We start from the raw sequence: 23,759 nt of genomic DNA, 5'->3' as shown, positions 1-23,759 counted from the left end.
AGTAAATATCCCTTTTTTGTGTCCTACATTTTGTTTTTAATTATTATTATTATTTCAAAACATTTCCCCCCCAAAAATTATAAAATACATTTTTCTTGAATTAGTAACAAAAAAAATGTCCTTAATACAAATAGATAAATACATTCCATAAATAAGAAAACAAATGTTTAAGAAGTAGTGAAAATAGCCGATCTACAAGCTCACAACGTGTCGCACAGCGACGTGTTGTGAGCTTGTAGATCTGCTATTTTCACTAGCTTGTGTCCAGGAGAGTTTGGGAACCAGTGGTCTTTTCACTGGAAGCAGCTTGCACAGTCATGTGGGAAAGATGCTTGTGTTGAAAACCAATATATCCAAAACCCCTTTTCTCTTCCTTTTTGCTCCGTCTCTCCTTTCTCTTCCTGTCACCATCTTCCTGTAGTAGATGAGGTCAAAGGTCGCAGGTGTCTCTGTCCCTCTAACTTCCTGTCTCGCCGTTTCCTCCTTCCTCTTTTCAGCAAAACTAAAAGCTACAACAGAGCCCTTTTCTAGACATAAACAATATCGACATCTCTTCTTCAGAAATGTCAACTCAATATTCATTATCTGAATGTCATCATTCAGTGTCATATGTGTTCAAATGTTGCTTTTCCAATTGAGTAGGTATCACTATTTCCAGACACGGAAACGTCTCATTTGGACTCCAAACTCTTTGTTTGTATTGTGATGTCGCTGATAGACGACCAGACAAAGTTCTCTCCCATCTATTTCTCATTGAGACACAGTTTGTTTGATGTTTGTAGTTGCAGAATAAATATTCATTATACTATATTGTAATTATGGTTGCTTAATATCTAACCTTTATATTTAACTGTCACTTATCGTACTTATATAATACAGTACGCACGCTATTTGGTAGCTTGTAAGAGCCTAGATGTCTCTACTAGGCCTGATACTGTAGCTATTGTTTTGGTACAGCCTATCTTGTTATGGTTCAGCTTGTCCTGGTGGCAGGCAGTATAACTATGGTTTGAGACCTGTGCTCTTTGGCAGAACTACCGTACCTTCGACCTGCTATTGTATTTCTCCCCATGATATCATGTACATTAAAGCAGAACCATCACCACCTAGAATCATCACCACCTATAATATTGTCTCGACTCCTATATACTCATCAATTAACTGATTGATCCAGAATTCTAAAACATAGTCTTAGCTGCACATTTACACAATATTTAGGGCTCTGCTCAGTCTGCTGTACCTTTTTAATATAAGGCATTGTCCAGATTCACTGGTCGCTAGGCCTCATTGACTCCCTGCCTCGATTTTATCCGAGATTATTTTTGTTTCCCATGCTGCAGGGTCCAACTGCTCCCAGTTAGCTAGTTTGGAGGGGAGTTAGGACTCCACTGAATTAATGTTGTGTTTGTTGTTTAAGTACAGTATATACAATATGCCAAGCAAGGCCTCAAAGACCTGTATGTGTGTGTAAATTCCCCTTCTGCCGCTCTCTCCCCATTTTCTCCCTCTTTCTCTCTCTCACTCAGGATATAGGTGTTGTCCAAAGCAAAGGAAGGAAATTCTGTCACTTAGAACAATAGGCCTGTTTCTCTATCTATAGACCCAGAGAGGCAGAGAAACCAAGGGGAGAGAGACGGAGCACTTTTTGTCCGGATTGTGGGGGGAAAGAAATCTATTCTGTCTTTAAAAGTGAGAAGTAATGGACAGTGAGTACTAGTGAAGGGTACATTGATAAGTGACAGGCGGAGACCTTTGAAAGATGGAGTTTTTGTCGTGGGGAGAGAGAAAATGGCTCTGTTTTTAATTAGCTTTCAGTTGCGTATTTGCGTTTAGCCTGGGACAACATCTTTTGTAAAGGATATCTGTTATACATTAGAAAACAGATAAGAAGAGGCTGTGGGTAAGTGTTTACAAAACCTAAAATGTCTGTATACAGTATATTGTATTAATGTATATCAGTTTGTTGCAGAATTTTGATTTCTATAGTTTTCACCATGTTCTACCCAATGACAACGTAATCTATACTTCCTGTAGAGAGGAATAACATTGAAAACAATGGTTGAGATATGGATGTGCAATTCAAGGGTTTCATATTTGATTCAAAGGCTTATCAGTTCATAACATTAGTTTAGACTATGTTATCTTATTTGCACAATGATAGAACACGGTAGTATATCTGGTAAAAACAGCAACTAAATACAGTACAACTAAACTGTGAGGTTAAAGAAAGTGTGGAAAGAAAACACATTATTATAAATTATTTCACACACAAAAAAGAAAAACATAGATAAACAAACTAACAAACTAGTGAATATTTAATGAATAAACCAGTATCACACTTTTATGCCTCAGGTGTGAACACTTACTAATGACTATAACTTAACCTACCTCCAAATCCCACCTGTAGTAGGAAGGAAACCCCAAGTGTGATGGTTGTGATGTCATGTGTGTGGTGATTCAGTGAGACATCGTATTGAAGGACAGACAGGCTGTTTTCTGTAGAGCACTGCTTCTCAAAGTGGGGTCCGGGGACCGACGGGGGTCCTTGGGGGTCCCCAGCTAAATGAGTTAATATAGCATCAAAATCAATTGAACCCATATAGTTATAATATATCGGTTGAACCACTTTAAACCTACAGTATATACTATAAATCGGCTATTTTAAAATAGCCAATCTACACTAGATAGAAAATGAATCATTTTGAATCATTTTTACAACACAAATCTTGTATAGGGGTTCCTGGCACAAAATGTTTTCAGATGTGAGGCCAAATACATATTCATTTGGGGTCCTTGGCATGAAGAAGTTTAAGAACCACTGCTTTATAGCCATCAAATCGAAGGACAGACAGGCTTGTGTCCGTTAGAGCAGGCATTTCCCTTTCATCACGACAGCTGGACCTGAGACTCACAAAACATGCTTCCTGTTTGGAGACTACAGAAATGACTATGGTCTATATTTAGAAGAGAGATGCACCGTTAGAGAGATTTGAGCTCTGTTTTTTCCCCCGTCTTTTGGATTGACACCATGTTGACAGTTTACTGTAGTTATCCTGTTGGTGTTTCTGCATGATGAGGTCATGCTATTGTTACATTGTTTCCGTCTTGGCGTTGCTGATACGCATTCCTCATCATAATGCATAATGCAGGGCACAGATTATCTCAACAACCATAGATTAGGGAGTCCAAAAAAACATATTTATGTATTAACTGTCTGTTTCTCTCTCTGTGTCTCCTCTCTGGTCTTTCTGTCATATTTCTGTCTCTCTCCCCATTCCTCCTCTCAGATGGAGGGGTCTGGCAGTCCCGCCCGCTTCAGAAAGCTTCATTTCCCAGTGGGTCTCTGGATCAACTCTCCCCGGAAACACTTTGCCAAGCTCGGGGGCCGCTGGCCCAGCTCTATCTCAGTCAAGTCAGTCTGGAGCTCTGTTAACTTAAAGCCTAGCCTCCCATTTCTGAGCAAGTGAACATTCAGAGAAAATAGGCGAGCTACAAGCTCACAACGCGTCACAACGCGTTGTGTGCTTAGATCGCCTATTTTCGCTGAACATATTATAGTATTTGGTGTGGAGGGAAACAGGAAAGGGCATAGAATTTACCCCTGAGGGACTTCAGTAAACTAAGTATATAGGGTTTAATTGGTCTCATGTTTTGCCTTAATATCATTTGTTTCACACACACAAGGTCATTCTTTGGTTATGCATCGGAATGTTTTAAGTACGTAAGGACTATTGTCTTATGGAAAATTAGTGTAGGCCTATACATCTGCTAAAATGATCTTGCATTAGCTGCTACACTACTTCTACTGCAATGGCTACCTTTTGTGTTTCAGTGACAAAGAATACAGCCATAGGCTTTGGATCTCATAATAACAAACAATCTAAAGCAGAGGCATACTTTCTCCCCCATCCCCCCTCAGCTAATCAAACCCTGGGTAGACTAGTACCCACCAGTGCCCACTGAACCCTGCAACCTTTCCCACTGTTGTTATTCTCGTCCATGTTGTGCATGTCCAGTCAGTCATAACTCACAGCTGACCAGTCCCTTCCTCTCCATCTGTCTTCCCCTCTGCCCTCTGGTCCTTCTCAGATCCACCACCAGCTCTGACGCAGCCTCGCTCCACGAGGGCCCCTCGGCCCCTTCCTCTTCCCTCTCCGCCTCCACCCCCTCCCTGGCTTCCCCGGCCCCATCCCCGTCCCCCTCCCCGGCCTTCCTCCGGCCGCGGCCCGCCGGGCCCCAGTCGCGCGCCAAGCGCCTGTCCCACCTCTTTCTGAGGGGGCGCTCTAACAGCGACCGTGACCGGGCGGTGGGGGAGAGTCAGAGAGAGCTGTGGGCCCACTCCGCCGCGCCCTCGTCCCACCACTACCTGCCCCCGGCCACGTCCTCGGCCCCCGGCCTCATCAAGATCTACGGAGATGCTCTCTCCAGCGGGGCCAATTACCGCTCCCTGCTAGCCAACATTCACTCCACCGCCAGGCAGCTCATCGCCCAGGTCATCACGCGCTACACAGAGCGAGAGAGGGACGAGACGGAGGATACAGGTAAGAGTGATCTACAAGCTCACAACGGGTCGTATAGCTTGTAGATCGGCTATTTTAGCTATTTTTGTATGCCGCCATTGTACAAGGAAGTATGATATTGGGATAAGACAGTGGTTAATCAGACTAATCGATTTGGTTGATTATTAAAAAATCTATCAGAATGTTTTTGTGTCGATTTGTTGATATATAAGAAGAAATAAATGAAATAAACTTGCTTCTTGATTATTCGATTAACCTACAAGATCAAGATTAAGTTGTTTTCTTTGGTTGTTAATATCGGTTTCGATATGGTTTCGGTTAATTATCCAGCCCTAGTAGAGGGCGGCCATTTTTCTCATTTTGAACCCTCGCTATGATACCATCATTACAGTTTGTGTACCGGTTTGTTCGAAACATTAAAGAAAACATTGGGACCCAACTGGAAATGACTTAATAAAAACACAAACAGACTCAGAGAGTGTTGAGGAAAACTAATCCCCCCCACTCCTTTGCCTTCGCTTCCCTTCCTCTCATCACCTCCCAGTTCTCCAGAAACACAACCCTGAGGACTTCCTGTTGTGTGATGTCATCGGAAAGCCCATGCAGCTGGCAGGTGGAGCCCTCCAATGGGAGACGGAGTGTCGGAGAGGCGTGGCCCCGTGGGAATGTCCCCTCCTGCTGGTGGACATGTGGCGGCCCAAAGATGGATTCGAACGCCGCTTCGAAATCCAGCGGAAGGAAGAGTACGAGAGAGACGAGAGTGAGAGAGAGAAGGAGCGTGAGAGGGAGGGAGAGAATTACCAAGGTAGATGTTGTTCTGTCTAAGATATGAGTTGGATGTGTGCAGAAACATTATCTTGTTCAACTTGAATAAACTCAGGTGAGATGTTGTCTCAGGTATAAAACATTTTAAAACCCCAGGGGTCCTTGAGGGGGTTCAAGGGGGTCCCCAGCTACATGAGCATGAACAGTTAAAACCCTTAAGCTCAATTTTTTCCCCCGGCTGTTCAAAATCTTTGAAAATCTTTGAAGAATCTTGAAGAATATGCTCTACTCTACACCATACACTACTAAGCAATCTACTGTACACTACGTCACAAGAAAACACACAAAAACACACAAAACTAGACTCAGCTAAATTGTGCTGTGGTTGTCTGGGTGCCAGGAGTGCGCTGGAGGCGGGGCAGGATGTCTTCGGGGGGCGAGCCAGAGGACTTTGAGCGTGGTCACCGTCCCAGGAACTCAGAGCTCAGGAGGAGCATCAGCGACATGAACCTCAGCCTGCGCCGTCGCCAAGGAAACCACGTTGGTAACAACCCTCGTCGCTCCGGCAACCTCCCTAACAACGGTGGAGGGATGCATGACCGGAAGAACATTGTGAGCATGATGCCACAGCCTGGAGAGGTGAGGAACACAATGTAAAATGGAGGGAGCGCTCTGTGGGGTTTTTACGTTTGAGGGTCTGGGAGGTTTTTAACCACTTGATACGTGCGATGGCGTCGTGTGGCCAAAATAGCAAATTTCTCAAGCTCACAATGCCTTGCAATTCAAGCCGTTGTGAGCTTGTAGATCTGCTATTTTCACAATTGTTTTGTAAAATGGTCTTAGACAGTTTTAAATCACGTGTTCTAACCAACATGCCTTAACCCACTACTGCAGACTACAGCATCTAAGAGTGAAGGTAAGGTGAGCTGGATGAAGGAACCACCCAAAGAAGAAGAGAAGGACGACTACTCCAGCTGCGACCTGGAAGTGATGTCACAAAGCTTGATCCTTCCGCCCACGGATCGTCCTTACTTCCTTTTGCTCCAGGGTTACGACCAGAGCAAGGCAAGACGTGCACCATCAGATGATAATACACATAAACACACACGCACACCCACACGCACACACACACACACACACACACACACACACACACACACACACACACACGCACGCACGCACAGCCAACACCACAATAAACACATCAAAACTAGGCCTTCAGTACAGTGAGCACTCACGTGCTTCCAGACTCGCTCATGGATGTGCGCACGGATGCCCCTGTACGCGCTCGGGGACACGCGCGTGCGCACAATGCGTGCACGCCCCTACGCATGACATCATACCTGCATGTCCCTAATCGCCACATACCATCACTGTTTCCATCCCTCTCCCACAGCCTCTCCCATTCAACGCCAAGCACAAAACAAGCTCCACAGCAACACAATACCTCAACAATACCTCCACAGACAGCACAAAACCCCTCTGTGCACATCACTCCATCTCGCACAATGACCTCACACAGGTCCCCATTGTCGCAAACTGTGACACACTTCATACCTTATCTGCCTGCCTTCTGCGCAACTTAACATCTGGGAGATCAGAGATTACCGTGAGCACAGAACCTAGAAGATAACAGCAGACCTCCCGTCCTCTCTCTCTCTCTCTCTCTCTCTCTCTCTCTCTGTCCCCCTTGCTCTTTATCTTTCTCCTTCCCTATCTGTGTTTATGTTCAGGATTTTGTTTTGTACATCATGGTGGGGCAAACACACGTGTTTGGGAGGAAGCCCACGATGAGGGAGCGCGAGAAGGACAGAGAGAGGGAGAGGAAGGGGAAGAGGCCGCTGAAGGTGGACACCTTCCTGTCCGCACCTGACCTCCTGGCCAGACACCTGCTGGTCAGGAGAGACTCTGCCGTTCCTGAGACACCCTCTGGACAAGGTATATGGAACAAGGTCCAAATGAGGTTCAAACGGTACAAAAGGCCTCTCGTTCATCCTTGCTATATGTCATACATTTGTCTTCAGACCCACAAGCTGACCAATAGCACAGAGTTCTACTAGTGCCTGACCTCCTCTACCTATTGTATCTTCAATTCATTCTTTTTTCAAATATCTTCTCCCCCCTTTCTCACAATTTTGTTGTTCTGTCATTTCCAAGACCCTTGTACGCATGTAGTCCCTTGTCACTGCTGAACCCTACTGGTTGGTTCATTAGCGGGAGGGTATGCAAGCATGTGTCACCTCTGACCATCCGCCAGTTCAATTATTTACACCTGACAGTGAGGAGTTTCTCTGGGAAGATGTAACACATGCATGGGGAGGAACACGCTGTTCCCCTATCAGTTCAGCCCCCACTGAACAACCTGTAGGAGTCACTAGTGCATTAGAGATCTCCCTCTCCGGTCCACTTCCTTCCTGTGAACACAGCCAATTGTGTTTGTTGAAATGCCTTCCAAACAAGTAGTTCGCAAAGTGGGTTCCGAGGACCCCAAGAGGTCCTTGAGGGGGTTCCAGGGGGTCCCCAGCAAAATTACGAACAATTTAACCACTTTCTATTTTATACATGTGCCATGATGCAACGTGTTGTGAGATTGTAGAGCTGCTATTTTCAAAACATTTAGAAAATGTAGAACATTAACAACACAGATGTTCTCCCTGGCACAAAATCTTTTCAGATGGTCCGTGGCCAAATGCAATTTGGGGGTCCTTGTCCTTGACATGAAATGTTTGAGAACCACTGCTCCAAACTATCTTATAACAAAAATAGAAGTGCGGGGTGAAGCGGACTGCCAACTCTCCTTTAACAAAAGAAAATCAAGTCGTTCATGTTCGCGCTGCAATCAACAGGGTGTGGCACAGAACCCCAGAATTCAAAACAGTTGTACCGTGCACACGCATTCTGTGTAGAAGAAGATAAGGAGTTTGGGTTGCAGCAAGGCATGGCAGATAAACAACGTCCACAAACAGAGGACACAGATCAAACAAACAACGTAAAACGGAGAAAATGACCGAGGCGGAACAGTACAGTAGCAGCATGGGCGGTGAGCTGTCTGCATGTCTTTTGAATTGAGTGCAGCACTTAGGAGATGTGATAACATCGGTCTGTTAGATTTAGACTGTGGCTGCCTGGATCAAAGGCATGAAGGCAAGGCAAGGCAAGTTTATTTTTTATAGCACATTTCAACAGCAAGGCAATTCAAAGTGCTTTACACAAAATAGTGCTTTTAATTCATATTAAATATCAATAAATTGTATTATTTAATAATACAATTCAAAAGAGTTGAGTTAAGAAAATAGAAAATAAGAACAAGCTCAAATAAAACAGATACAAATATGAAAATAAAGTTACAGAGCAGCACAAGAAATTAATCAAAAGCCTCAATAAATGGGAGCGGCAACAAAAAAGTCTTCAGCTTTGATTTAAAATCACCGATAGCTTTCTGGGAGATTGTTCCAGATATTTGGTGATCTAAACTGAACGCTGCTTTTCCACATTCAGTTTTGACTAAAGGGGACAGAAAGCAGACCTGTCCCAGATGTGACACTGAAGAGTTCAGCTCCTATACTTTGCCTGTCCATAGACAGCAAGAGACATACATAAAGGCAAAAATACAGACACATGTTGTGGTCATCGTAACGCTAAAGAGACTGTATCCTTCTCTGTCCTTATAGCTCTCATGCGGCCCTTCAGAGGAGGGGCCGTCACGCACAATGGCGTGGCCCTCTACCGGGAGGCCGCTCTGAAGCCGGGGGACGTGATCGGGCTGGGGGGCCACTTCCTCTTCCTGTACCGCGACCCCCGAGTGACCCCCGCTCCTCCGCTGGCGCTCGCTCTGCCCTGGCAGGCGGACGCCTCCTCGACGCCCTGCTGCCCGTCAGGACTGGTGGACCGCCAGGAGGCACTGAGGCAGTACCTGGGATCCACCGAGGCCCTGCTGAAGTTCCACCCCCGACACGCCGACGCTCTGCTGCAGGTGAGACGTGATGACTGATTGACTGTAGGGTTGGGATCCGGAATCGGGAGGAACCGGATCAAACATTGAGGAACCAGAATCGGTTCCATCACATTTGGAACTGTTTCCGTAACCGGTTTTGATCACATTGTTATGTGGACTTCACGTCTGCTATGCAATTACAATACCGATGGTTCTCAAACCTTTTTTTATTTCAAGGACCACCATAACTCTTGAGAGTGTGCAAATGGAACCAAATGGACCCGGAAGGGTCCATTTGGTTCCATTTGTACACTCTCAGAGTTACAGACCTGTAAGGGTCCATTTGGAACTCCCAATAGGAATGGTTAAATGGAACCGTTAAGGGATCGGACCGTTATGAGGGAATCCCAAAAATCCCAACCCTAGTGATGACAACCTTCCAGTTCCATTCAGAACAGCAGAATCACTTTCTATCTTCCATTTCCAACTGTATTTCTTTTTGCATTTAACTTTTATTTAACAGGTGAAGTTCCACTGAGATCGAAATCTCTTTTGCAAAGGGAGCCCTGGCCAAGAAAGCAATCAGGCAGGGATTACGACATAGAATTACAATAAAGAACACAAAGCAAAAACTCAAAATACATAAAACACATGAATGCAAAGTAAAACAGTTGCGGACATTGGTTTAATGTCTGAGGTCAACTTTTAAAACCATCCAAAGGGATTACTGTAAGTGCTCCACTTTCATGACATTCTGGAGCCGTTTCCAGGGCCGCAGAGCTTAAAAACTACAAGCCGTCCTCCCAAATTCCGTGGACGGTTGAGGGACGGTAAAAAGTGGCAGGTTCAGGGAACGGAGGTTGTGAGAATTTGTTTTCAAATTAAAAACGTCAGCTCTTCAAGATGCTGCATGTGTCTCACATCTCCGTCCTCCCCTGACTCGGCTGCAGTCCATCACATAGTTCTCTTCTACTCTCTCTGATAGGCCCCTGGTTTTTACTGAGATGTTTCTAAAATCCTTCCACCCTCTCTTCTTATCTCATGTCCATGTGTCTCCCTGCTCTGACACTTCACTCTAACATGAACATCTGAGGTTCACAGGATTGTATTATCACCGTAGTGCTGACCCTTACGCAACTTGAACTTACCACTGGCTGCTCCATCTTATAAAGAGGTCTACTATCCTTGTTAACAACATGAACCATAGCGTCCCTACTCTGGGGCGGGCTGTTGTCCAGAACCATCAGAAAAGACTCTGTTTGTGGCCCAAATGAGGAATTGATTGCCATGGCAACCCCAGCCTAAGCTTGATTTGGCAAATTCACCACACCTGTCGAATTCCCCACACCTGCCATTTGATTACTTAGTTAGTCAGTCTACTTTTCACAGTCACTCTCCAGGCATTCTTCACTTATTCTCCACACATTTTCCACACGTTTTCCACAGACGTCTACCACTGCACAAGGACTTTCCAGAACCGCCAATGCCCCCGATATGCCCATATATGGGCATGGCCATATACTGACAACATCAGGAATATATACATACTAGAAGTTCGGGCCGCTACGCGGCCCGAACGTCTAGCGTGACGCGTCGTTCACTTTGCAGTGCCACCTTACAGGCACCTCACAGTGTGAGAGAGAGTTTTGTGCTCTCCTAAATCCACGGCAGGCTTTGAAAGTACCCACTTCAGAAAGAGGTGACGTGCATCACCTCTCCAATGACCAAAACCCACTATGGAAGCCGTCGAACTGGTGCGATCTGACGGCATCCTAGAATTTATAGGTAGGATGTGATGTCATGTGATGTCATGCTGTCGTGAGATTACGTCACACTGGCGTTGTCATCGTGATGTCAGATTACGTCACACCGTCACACTGGCGTCGCATACGGACAACCGACATGGCGCAGGATTCAAATTGTATATATAGATGAGGGATTAAAGGGGACACAGGAGACAGACAGATACTGAGATCTCCATTCAGTATATGTGCACAAAAGGGGGTGCTCCTTCCATTCCGACATCTCACCACTCCGACTAGTGGCTTCCGCGTGCGGTTAAGGTTAGGGTTAGGGTTAGGTATAGGGTTCGTCAACGTCGGAAATGCGACATGTCGGAAAGGAGAAATGCACCCGCACAAAAGGGACACTGACAGACAGACAGACAACGGGTATAACAAAAGGGTGGGGCATGCATTCCCTATTTGCATCGTTCTCAACTTGCATCGTTCGTTCCATTAGGCCGGGGCCCAACGGGGGCACCTGTCTACTGCTGCATAAATAAGGCTACAGTCCTTCTCGCACCTGACCCCAGTTCGAATCTGAGACACTTTACTGCATCTCATGCCTCCTCTCTCTGCTGCTCTTTCCTGTCTCTCTGTTCATTGTTCTACTGTATCTGAATAAAGCATAAAATGCAAAAGAAATACATTATAAAAAAATAAAAAAGCCTAACATGTCAAATGTAAAAAGTCAAGGATGGCACCAATTTAATGTTTGCCCCTACAATTTTCCCTTATAGGAGATCATCTCCAAAAACTCATCCCCAGACTCCGGTGCTGGGCCCTTGGCCCCTGCCTACCTCCTGTCAATCATGATAGACCACGCCTCCAAGCATCTTGACCCTGCTCTCACACCACAGATACTGCTCAAGGCAGCCAATCTCATCAAAGGAATAGTGTGGGTGAGTTATGATGAGAAATATTTGTATTATGATGAAGGGAAGAGCCATGGGACTACCCACCACGATAACCAGGTCGGAATCCAGGACTTTCTGAAATGGAATTCATTTGAAATCTTTGAAGTACACTGATGACTCTCACGAAATGATGGCGTGAGAGCAGATAATGAGTTATTATTAGCTCAGCCAGGTCAACTCACGAATTGAAAGGAAATAGTTTTATGGCGTCGCTCTGCAGGAGTCTAGACAGACGTACGTCTATAAGAGGGTCTGTGTGTGTGTCTGTCTGTCTGTCTGTCTGTCTGCCTGCCTGTGTGTCCAGAGCGAATATCGCAAACTGCTGGACCTATCAGCACCACATTTCTTGTGCACGCAGCCAGCAGACCACTAAAGTACCTCCACAAATTATTATTACACGTATTTTAAACTTTTAAGTCAATGGGGCTCTGATCAGGCTGAAACCTTGCCCAAATGTTTTGTCATTCGTCATAGATATGTCATAGAGTGTGAGATTCACATTGGAGCCACACCGTTCCCATTTTCGATTATATAAAATGAGCAATACATTTATTTGGTTTGGTGAGGGACCATAATACATCTCCCCAACCAAATTGGGACCTTCCGACCCCCCTATAGTACGTAAAAGCCAAAACAACAGGTGGTAGCTGGGGTGGTGGAGGGTGAGCAGCAATTCCTAGAAGGGGAGCAGAAACACAACACAGCAAGTAAATGAGCAATGCAAACTTCCCCATTTAAATGGGGAGCTCTATTAGTAAAGTGTGCATGCGATTGGTTGAGAATAGAACCGTGGCACTGAGACTGACCAGCAACTGCAAAGAAATCCTGCCTGAACCTGCTCTGACCATTTCATACGCAACACTCACTTACAGTAGCAGTGATCTGATCACCTTTAACCTTTTTCAAAGTCGTTTCCTTTTATATTGATTGATGAAAACACCCGGCTGTATGAGGACCTATCAACAGCTAGACCGACAGCCTGTGACCCATTTTTGGTACTGTCCCATAGTTAATAACAAACAAAAAGGAGTGGGCATGCTGGTTGATAACGGCCACACACACACACACACACACACACACACACACACACACACACACACACACACACACACACACACACACACACACACACACACACACACACACACACACACACACATAGAGAGAGAGAGACAGACAGATGCCCTTCACTGTGGCCTGGCAGACTGTGGACAGGAACAGAGGATGAGCTGATGTCACTTCCCTCCTGCTGGAAAATGTGTTGTAATTGTTCTGGCGGCCGGGCCAGACTCTGTCTGTCTGTTCCCTCCTGACACTAAGCCCAGACCACTCTCACTCTCTCTCTCTCTCTCTCTCTCTCTCTCTCTCTCTCTCTCTCCCCCCCCCTCTGTTCTGCCTCCAACTCTCTCTTTACAGGATAACATTAAGGAATTTGGGGATAAGCATCCCACGCAGAAGTAAGAACATTTCTTGCACAACGTCACGTTTCCTCTGTTTAGAGATGCCTTCCAGAGACTGACAGCATGCTGACTGATTCATGTTTTGTTTGTAGTTGGTGCTGTTATGGCGTGGGTCACATTTTTGTGGCTTTGCTAGAAAACATTAAAATGTCGTGGTGATGAAAAGCACAGTTATAATTGTTAATATACCGTATAATGACACACTATAGTCATCCCAAGAGAATGAATGCTATGACATTATAGCCTTCTGCGTGTCAATATTGTGAGCAGTTCCACGGATCCAGAGGTGGAGATCACCACACCCAGTGTACAGAAGCTGTCATCTGACCTTCGCCCCCTCATGTTCTGGATGTCCAACGCCACAGAACTCCTCAACTTCTTCCAGGTCAAAGTGGAGGCCATGGAGAGGGAGTGGGAGTTTGAAGGTGAGGGTGACTTCAAAACAATCCCAAAAAAACAGCAGTTTAGTAATGCCAAACACAAAAGGTCCCGTCATTATTGCCTCCTACAAAGACCATAACCTTTAGAATAACCACAAGACATGCCAACGTCAAGCCCTACAATAGCAGGAAATATCACAGGGCTTGTAACACACTTGGTACTACATTTGAAGCTGGCACATACTGTTTCTTTTGAAGGAAAGGGGGGCAATCTACTTCCCTTTGTATGTTTTCCTTTACTGACTGACAATAGGAACGATAGGGAAAGACTGGGTCAGAAGAGTGGGCTCTGCTAGAGTGTGATCCTAGGCCAAGACGGGGGCACGTCGGGTGGGCAAACATAGGGGACCGGGGGTCTTTACCATTACACGATCATAATGTTTATTATACCATAGTTCTGACCTCGCCTTGTGATTGGCTCAGGCATTAATGAGTATTGAAATCTCCCGATAACAGCACTCAGACCACATCTCTATAAAAGTATCATTCCTTTTTAACCACGTGAACCCTAGCTCCCTATTCTGGGCAAGTCGGTGGAAATAGGCGAACATTTGCTGAAAATAGCCTATGTACGTACAAGCTCACAACTTGTCGCAATGTGGTGTAGAGGCAACCACTACTGGTTGACAGCTTTGAGTAAGCCTGTATATCAATGACTGTGTCCTCAAAGCTCCTGGAGACCCTGTTTTGTCAGCCGACATGGACACATGTTCGGAGGCCTTGGCGCAGCTTGATGACGTCATCATGCATACCTTCCAGCAGTGTGTGTATCACCTCACCAAGGTAAGAGAACTCTCCATTCCTCCATTCATCATGTACAGTATGCAATCACACATTTTCAGATCATTGAATTTCTCCATGCAGCAGTCGAAGAAGTACTTAAGAAGTCCTTATGTAAAAGAACCAATAGCACAATGTTGAAATATTTTATTACAAGTAAAAGTCCTGCATTCAAAATGTTACTTGAGTAAAAATATTGGTATCAAGATATACTTAAAGCACTCATTATGCAGAATGTCCCATTTTGACCCCCCAATGTTTCAAAAACATTGTAAAAAATAGCTGATCTACAAGCTCATTATGGGATGTGAGCTTGTAATTGGCTATTTCTGAATAACCATAAATAGGGCTTACGTGGTATGTTTTGTAAAAAAATATGTAAATATGCAAAGTAGCCTAACTAGTAACTAAAGTTTTCAAATAATTGTAGTGGATTCAAAATAATGATATTTGCCTCTGAGATGTAGTGGAGTAGGGTAGAAGCATAAAGTATCGAAAAAGGGAATGTTAAAATGACCTAAAAGAAAATCAGAACTTGAGTAAATCGTCTCTGTCGGATGGAAACCTCATACCAGTATGTCCAAAACTGTTACTTTTCAGGATTCAAATAAAAAAATAGCAAAAGTAGCAGATCTGCAAGTTCGAAACGCGGCGCGAATGCTTTTGTGTGACGCTGTAGTATGATCAAGTTAGCACATGGAGATAAGAGGTTTCTGCCCGACAGCAACAGAATATATACGTAGTTACTTTCCCACCACTGGCTCACATTTCCTCTGTGTCCCCACAGACCCTGTACTCACTGCTCCCCGCGCTCCTGGACACCAACCCGTTTTCCGGTGGCGAGGACAAGGACAAGGAAAAGGACGGAGCGCGGTCGCCTGAGGCCGAGGCGGGCGGGGACGGTGCAGGAGGGGAAGGGGACGATGTGTCCAATTTGCCCCCCACCGTGGCAGGGCTGGTGGATGTGTACCGCTGCTCGCTGACCATGTCCCGGGAGGCGTGCCTGTCCCCGCCGCTCACCTCCCAGACCTTTGGCTACCTCTTCTTCTTCACCAACACCTCCTTGCTCAACACACTGCTTGAGAGAGGTGGGCGAGGGCCGTGTTTAGGGCCGAGCGATATGGACAAAGTCAATATCCTAATATTTTTTGGAAGTACCTTGATATTAATGTTGTGTGTGTGACTATTGGTGCTTTCACAATTATTATTTTTTGAGTGGTGCCAACCACTCCTATATCTGACTTTGTCTGTGTGTCCGTGTGTATGTCCGTATGTCCGTGTGTATGTCCAATAAACAAACATTGATGACAGCATCAATACGGGGCTCATCAAAGGCACCACTCTCTTCACACAGGGTGTGATTTTTAAATAATAATCATCAGTCATGCCTATATAGACCCCTTAACAGACGACGTCATACTGATAAGAACCAGTATGCGTGCCCAGGTCGGCCCCAAATGAAACCCATTCTGTCATGTCTCGCTAGGACGCGCCTCACTAGCCAACACACAAGAGGAGGTTGAATGTACTGAAACCAGCGCACCCCGAAACAATATGTTGGGAATTGATTGCATGAAACAATCACCTGTGCGTCTAGTCTCAATGTTGGTAAACAAATAATTGGTCTATAAACTAAGTGGGTAAAGGCAAATAATAGCGTCTAACCCTAACAGCTAGAACAGACAGGTACGTTTAATAAGAAAATTACGTCAATTACTTATGTAATGCAATTATTTACTGTAATGCAGTCTTTATCCAATCTGAACCCACAATCTGAACCCGCACGATATCTCAGTCTCATTTCCCGATATATTGATATTGCTATATTGCCCTGCAGCACTAGGCATGTTTTTACTGGGAATAGTGGTTAGACTGGCTGTCCAAAAGCAGAATAGCTGTAGGTTCTATACTGCTGTAGAGTGTTGTTGTGCAACACACTGGCTGAAGGATCATTCATTGTTGGTTTCTCTCGAGGGAGAGTGTCTGTACAATACTTTACTGTGCTAAGTATGGGTTCAGTGCCTTGCTAAAGGGCATTCTGACAGGAAATAACATCTTGTTGCTGTCGGGCAGAAACCTTGTGTCTCCATATTTCAACTTTTTTCATAAATGAATGCACTACTTTGTTGTACTATAATGTCTTTAGGTGTTTACCTGCATAACAGATTGATTTAATGTCTTATTTCCCATGAATCAGAATGATTACAGGTTTGCCGCTTTCTTTTATCTTTTGAAGATGGGCTGTTCTCCTGGTCCAGAGCGGTCCAGATCCGCACCAACCTGGACCTGGTATTGGACTGGCTACAGGGAGCGGGACTTGGAGACATCGCCTCTGAGTTCCTGAAGAAACTGTCCATCACTGTCAACTTCCTGTGTGTGCCTAAGACCCGCCTCATCCAGGTAATGTACTATTGGTACATGACCAGTGTGTTTACAACTCCATCCTGTTCTACATTGTGGTGATTAGGTCTGTGCTCACTGTAAGTGAACGCTGATGCATGCGTTCATAATAGCGGCGGCAAAGCTACAAAACCACCAATACAAGGCTGACCAGCAACATTGCTGCAGAGTCACCGTCCATGTGTTGCTCAAGCCACACTGCATAAATGAAAAGGGTAGGGTTAAATAGCACAGGGAAATGGTAAACAGAGAATTGTTTTTTCTTCCATTTACAGAACAGAGACAAATTGTGAAACAAAAACATTTGATTCTTTGATTTGCCACGTCATTAGCATGCTGAAGAAAGTTCAGGCCACCACAACTTAGATTTGCTGCGCCTCTCACCGGTCACACAGCGGAAGGTGTCGGGCCTCACTTGGTAGCTTCAAGGCTCTAGCTTCCTTTAAGAATGACTTGTAGCCTGTCGCTTTGTCTCCGCTAGTATGAGCACAGCATAGGCCTAACTGTCCGAACCACCAGCCTCCCCTCTTTCAGGATATTGATGGTCATCATTCTTCTGTCTGTCATTTGTCAGTCATCCTGGACCAGCCTATTGGAGGACCACTGCTTGTTAAGTCCCTCCCAGCTGCATCACCTGCTCACCCATTACAAGCTGGGACCAGCCAGAGCTCCACCTGCCTCCTGGGCCCCTCCCCCTGGCACTGAGCTGAGTGGAGGTAAACAAAACGGCACAACTACACAGCCTACCATTTCAATCCTTCTTCCCTCTACACTAAATCTCTTTGTCGGAAATATCTACAAGCTCACAATAACACATTGCGTTTCGAGCTTGTTGAACTTGTTGAGCTTGTAGTTGTACATCGCGTACATTGTACATTAGTACATTGTACATTTCGCCAAATGTACATATATTTTCACAGCATTTCGCCTTTTATGACATACCCACTGTAGGGATGCTATAGGGTTCAAGTGGTGAAACTGTCAATATCAATTCATTGCATATTAGATGTCTATCTTGATCAAAGACATGGCTGGCGATGCATTACTAGTACTGTAGCTAACCATGTCAATTCTTGCAGCCAGGGAGCTGCTTGGCAATCTTTATTGTTTGTTCCATGGTTTTATCATTAAAAGGCATTTCCAGTCAGTAGTATACATGTTGTGCCTGCTACTGCGTCATTGTGGTGTCTATAATCCCAGTAAAGAATGCCCTTCCAGCTATCATGTCTGTGTATTTCTTCTCATGGTGTTCCCTCTCTGACATTTGCAGACATCTTTGAAAGTTTCCTGGACCATCCTCCACTTATTCTTCCCAATGAGACGCCTCGGCTCGACCTGTCCCAGCCAATCCCCAGCCCTGAGCTCCAAAAGGAAGTGACACGCTTGCGGAGCTTCTTGTGGGGACTTGACCAGGACGAGCTCCCAGCCAATCAGAGGACTCGGCTTTGAACAAGCCAGAATTTGTCTCATGGCAGATGGGTGTCACATACGTAGAAACGTGATATCAAGAGATGCTTCAAAGCTTAACACTTAGGAAAATGTAGACTGGACAAAAACAGTTTTTTCCTTTTCCTTTTTCTCCTTTTATTTTTTATTTTTTCCTTTACATATTTTTATGTATTGCATTGCCTGGAAGCAGTGTATTTTTTTCTCCTCTAAATCATCTGAGACATGAAAATGATATTAAGTAGAACTAATACCGACATTTACATATCAGTACATTTATTAACAGTCAGATTATGTTCATGTAAGGGAATATATTGCCACTGATTTGACTCAAAATAAAAGTCATACCATGAAAGGAATTTGGATGTGAGTATATAAAAGCCTTGTGTTTATTGGGCTATACTTTTTTAATGTACTGGTTCGTGGTTCCCAAGGCCAGGTCCGGGGCGGGGACCACCAGGGGTCCAAATGGATCCTTACGGGTCTGTAACACAGAGAGAATATAAATGGAACCAAATGGACCCGGGTCCTTGAAATTGAAAAAGTGGAGAACCACTGTATTAATAGAATAGAAAGGAGTGTTTTTTAGGATACTAGTTATTTTATATGAAAATGTGGCAATGTAGCCAAAGGGCATAAAAAATTCCTCATTCTGAGATTATGAGCAGCCTGGTTCCGGGATAACTGGCCCCTGGAGGCTTGCTTGGCCCTCAGAACCAAGGGGAACATTCCACAAGGTGGCGACGTAGGACTCACTCCACTCTGACGTGAACTGATGAGTCTGCACTTATAGGCTCACTTGACTAAGAGGGGGAAATGTTACTAGATACACTGTAATCCGTGCCAGAGACACACAGATTCCATTTTCCTGTAATAATGCTCGCATTTTGCACCGTATGACTCAAATGGGTGAATGATATTACATGACTATATCAGACACAAGAGGCCACCTTTGCCAAGGTGAGCTGTCCCTCCACAATAAGGTCAAGAGACGGGTGACTAAAGCTGCAGTAGCCTACTTAGGGTTTTTAATTTCCTCCTTTCTGTGACAAGTGGCCCCATCAGTAGCTTTAGTGTTTCCCAGTTTCATTAATGTGGGATATCCGCGCTGGCCTCATAAAAGTAATTGTCCAGTAGTAGGCCATCTCATTAAGCAGAAATTAGTGCGTGGTTTTCGTGGAAAAGCTGCTAGACGGCTGATGTCATGCGGGGTGAGTAACATCTGTTTGGACTTGAAAGTCTTGCTGTCGGTCTTTCGGTTCATATGCTCCTTGTAGATCGTCTACCAGATGTCTTAAACAAACAAGACAACCACTTTCTCACATCGGGATTGTTTTGAGTATTTGGGGATACAACTCGCCTGCCTAAGAGCCTCCTTCACCTCAATGAGTCATGGATGTGCCTCTTATTTCCCATGGATCTTTGACGTCAAATTTCTCCAGTATCACAAGTTATTGTCTGCTCCTTCTTAATGCTGTGTGGCTTCAAGCCAATTCTCTGACAATCTTCCGGTCAGCTTCTCAGCAGAATTCCTCCAGGCTCCGGTAAAAAGCACAAAAACATAAGTCCCGTGAGAGACACTCATTACATCACCAAGTGTTGTCTCGCTTTCCTAACTATGCTGACAACCCAAAAAAACATGCCATTGACATGGGACGGTTATAGTACATGAATCATACGAAGAGCCCCCCTGTGGTCGAGGTTCATCAATTAAGTAATTGTAATCACTCTCATTTGAAATTCAATGCGGTGTATGAGTGAGAGTGAGACTGTGTTTGTGTGCTAATTTCAACTTTCCAGTAATCTAATACAGATGTAGCCCCCCATGCCTCATAATTAAAGGCAGATGGGCCTGGAGACTGGTAGTATAGGCACAAGCTGACTGGGTGATATTGTGTCTAAAGTAGCACACTCTGAGTGTTATTAAGTAACATGTAAGGATTTAGTAAGCCTATGACACATGTGTCATATATATGACACATACACTGTAGTGTGCAGTCAGTCCCTGACACAGACGAAAATGTCATAGGCTGCACTTTCACCCCATAAGCCCCAGTCACTCACTCACTCACACACACACACGCACACACGCACGCGCGCACGCACGCACGCACGCACGCACGCACGCACGCACGCACGCACGCACGCACGCACGCACGCACGCACGCACACACACACACACACACACACACACACACACACACACACACACACACACACAATTTCTGTCACACGCACTCGCACTCTTTCCAGGTGCGGAGCTCCACACCTGTTGGTGCGTTTCTCTGTAATTAGCCAAAGACAATTATCATTGGTGGATAGGTTGGTGTGTGTGTGTGTGTGTGTGTGTGTGTGTGTGTGTGTGTGTGTGTGTGTGTGTGTGTGTGTGTGTGTGTGTGTGTGTGTGTGTGTGTGTGTGTGTGTGTGTGTGTGTGTGGGGTCAAGACAATGGGACCAGTTATTCTCTCTCTCATCCTCCTCCTTCCTTCCCTCTCCTTGCTGTCGAGTAATGAAAGATTCTCCCCTTCTTCAAAGCATCGGAGTTTCCTACAAAACGGCTGAGTCAGAGGAGAAAAGAAAAGAGCGAAGGATGAAAAGAAGTGAGAGAGAGGGGTAGAACAGTAGGGAGGCGAGGCGAGGTAATGCGATGCTGCTGGTGTGAGGCCCAGTGGACCACACTGATTGTGTTCACTGTTGTTACGCATGTGAGGGGTCCCTTTCAGGAAGCAGAGAGGGAGAACTTGCGGCTCCCACACTTTGTTTAGTTGTTATTTTTGGGGGCTGTTCTTTATTCGATAGGTACAGTACTGGTCGTCACATCCAGCAAACGGTCCAGCTGGCTGAGAATTGAACCAAGGACTCCCTGTCAGGCATTTGAGCCCATGTGGGATGTATGTATGCACCCTCACGGCTATCCTTCGCCCCCAGCTCCCACACTTTAAACACTTTCTCATGTGATTAAAGCCAACATGTTCTCAAAGATTTAAAAGACAGTAACAGCAAAACAGCCAATGTACAACCTTGTCGACTGCTGCAATCTACAAGCTTTGTCGTACGACAAAGTATACAATGGTGGTTAAACAAGCACAGCAACTATACCCTGGCAGACCGGCACTGGCCGCAGTATCTGGTTGTAATCTGGTAACACTTTACCTGAACCCTCTGCGTCATCTTAATGCCCGGAGTATAAGGGGGGCATTGGGAGGAGTAAGTCAAGAAGAAAGGGCAGAAGGCGATGACTGTACCCGCTAAGTGATGGAGCCTCTGTGACATGGTCTGTCACGGAGGGAACCGGACCGGGAAAGTCTGAACGTCTAAGTTCAAAGTAGTCATCATTACCAAACACTCTTTCTTTAAGTGAAGGTCAGTAGCCAAACATGGATCACTGCCTCCCCCGGTTCCCACATGGAAGGAGTTACAATAGATGTAGTAGACTAGTTGTGGGGTCGCCGTTGTCGAACGGCACAGGCTATGATTATTTATGCATTTGCCTCGTTTTTGGGTCGCAGACTCTGGTTTTGGAGGCCCAGTCACCAGAGACGCTCCAGACTGTAACAAAGAGTGAGTGGAATATGTTGCATATAGCTTCGGGCCCCGTTTAAGAGAGACGGCCGGGGATAGACGGACACACAGAGAGGCAGACGGACAGACAGACCGGGGGTGTAGGAATCTGTGTGAGGTTTGAGTCAAGCGGAGAGACGGTCAGGGTTGCTGGGAGGGGAATCAGTCAAATGGGTAAATCCGTAAAATGCAGACAGACGAGGGACTGTGGGTGAGGAGTGGACGGGCGGATGGAATCGCTGGTGGAATCTCAGCGAGGTGAACAAGGGGCCAAGAGAAAAGCCTGAAGCCCTCCTCTAGTCCTCTGGGGAGAGATCTGTTTTCTCCACGTTACGTCACCCGCGCATGAAATGCACACATAAACACACAAACTCCGCCGGCCGCACACACGCTTGTGGCCTGAACACACGCAGACGCGCAGGTGCGCGTGCACGCACGCACGCACACACATACACACACACACACACACACACACACACACACACACACACACACACACACACACACACACACACACACACGCACCGCATATGGATATAAAGAGCCCCTGTGAGGTCAGATCCACCAGGCTGAGGCTGCCCACTGTTAGTAGGGCTAGCCAGCTAAGCCCCACAGTCTCACTGGCAAGCTCCAACCATCACCACCATCCAACCACCCTGCCCTGCCCTGCCCTGCCTAACCCTGGCCCTGCCTCCCCTTGCAGCTATCTATCCTATCCTGCTGTCAGCCTCCAAACCAGCAGTGTGCTTTGGGAGCGTGTGAATATGTTTTTGTGTCGGAGGGGCCATTACCACCAATTTGGGCCTAGCGCACAGTAAAGTCCTCTGTGTTAAATTTACTCTTGAGTGTAAAAACGGAGCCAAACGGACCAGAGTTAAATTAACGCTGAGGATTTTTACGGTGTGCTGTTTTCCTCTTTTCCAAAAGGCCCACATCCACCTTTCCCCTCCTTTGCCTCCTGTCCTTTTTTCCCTCCCATCTTCCTGCCTCCTCCCTTTCTCCCTCTCTTCCTCTCTCCCTCTCTCCTCCTCTCTCCCTCTCTCCCGCTCTCTCTCTCTCCCCCTCTCCCTCTCTCTGAGTCTGTCTCTCTCGTGCCAGGGGGCCTGTGGGCCTGTGGGCAGGGGCCTTCTTCCATCAGGCCCGGGGCTTCTGTCGGAGGCTTGTTCCATTTTGCGTCATGGTGTTGACCGAACGGACCCCACACTTAACTCCCATAGAGCCCGCGGGGCTGGGCGTCGGGGCGGCCCGGCGCGGCCTAAACTCCGGCCCCCGTGTTCAGCGCGGGTAATCTGATGGCCGTGTTTATTTTATGTAGCTCCCCTTTGATGGGCGCGGGGGGGAGAAGTCTTTGGGCTTTTTGTTTCAGCACTTTTGCTGCCAGGTCAGAGGTGCTCGCCGCGGTTACGCTCAGGAAGAATAATATTTGCCCTCATATTCGGCTCCAAACAGGTTTTTTTCTCCTTTTTTTCCATATTAGTGTCAGAGGATACTACTCCAGGCTTTTCTGACTTCCACTGATTCGGCACATTGGAGGCGAGGGGTGGAGGAGAGGGGGATCTTTTGGCCAGGTCCGACCACAACTCGCGATAGCATCTCCCCCAAAGTGAGGAGAGAGGGTGTTCTACATCCACACGTTGTCCCAGCGCTGGTGCGGGGGAGGGGGGGCATGCGCGGGGCTATCCCTGCGGCCCCAAGTGAACCCCCTCCCACCACAGATCATGAGTGAGGGTCCTGTGGTCGTATGTACAGTATAGG

At 46.0% G+C, this 23,759-nt stretch overlaps 1 protein-coding gene across 1 annotated transcript; it reads left to right on the top strand.

The window, feature by feature from the left end:
• The first annotated feature begins 1,629 nt into the window (after nt 1-1,629).
• Nucleotides 1,630-18,789, top strand: rasip1 (Ras interacting protein 1). The gene is made up of 16 exons (XM_084053536.1): nt 1,630-1,900; nt 3,288-3,412; nt 4,090-4,541; nt 5,065-5,325; nt 5,686-5,924; nt 6,180-6,350; nt 7,019-7,223; nt 8,957-9,258; nt 11,741-11,902; nt 13,334-13,374; nt 13,648-13,802; nt 14,488-14,600; nt 15,385-15,685; nt 16,834-16,997; nt 17,572-17,713; nt 18,268-18,789. Exons 2-16 carry the CDS (start codon nt 3,288-3,290, stop codon nt 18,444-18,446), a joined length of 3,012 nt encoding a protein of 1,003 aa, XP_083909662.1. The 5' UTR covers nt 1,630-1,900; the 3' UTR covers nt 18,447-18,789.
• Nucleotides 18,790-23,759: the final 4,970 nt, after the last annotated feature.

This window comes from Gymnoscopelus microlampas (genome assembly GCF_963454915.1).
Source record: "Gymnoscopelus microlampas genome assembly, chromosome: 3".
Classification (NCBI taxonomy): Eukaryota; Metazoa; Chordata; class Actinopteri; order Myctophiformes; family Myctophidae; genus Gymnoscopelus; species Gymnoscopelus microlampas.
Note: the sequence above shows the minus strand (reverse complement) of the source record. Positions and strands in the feature narration are given on the sequence as shown.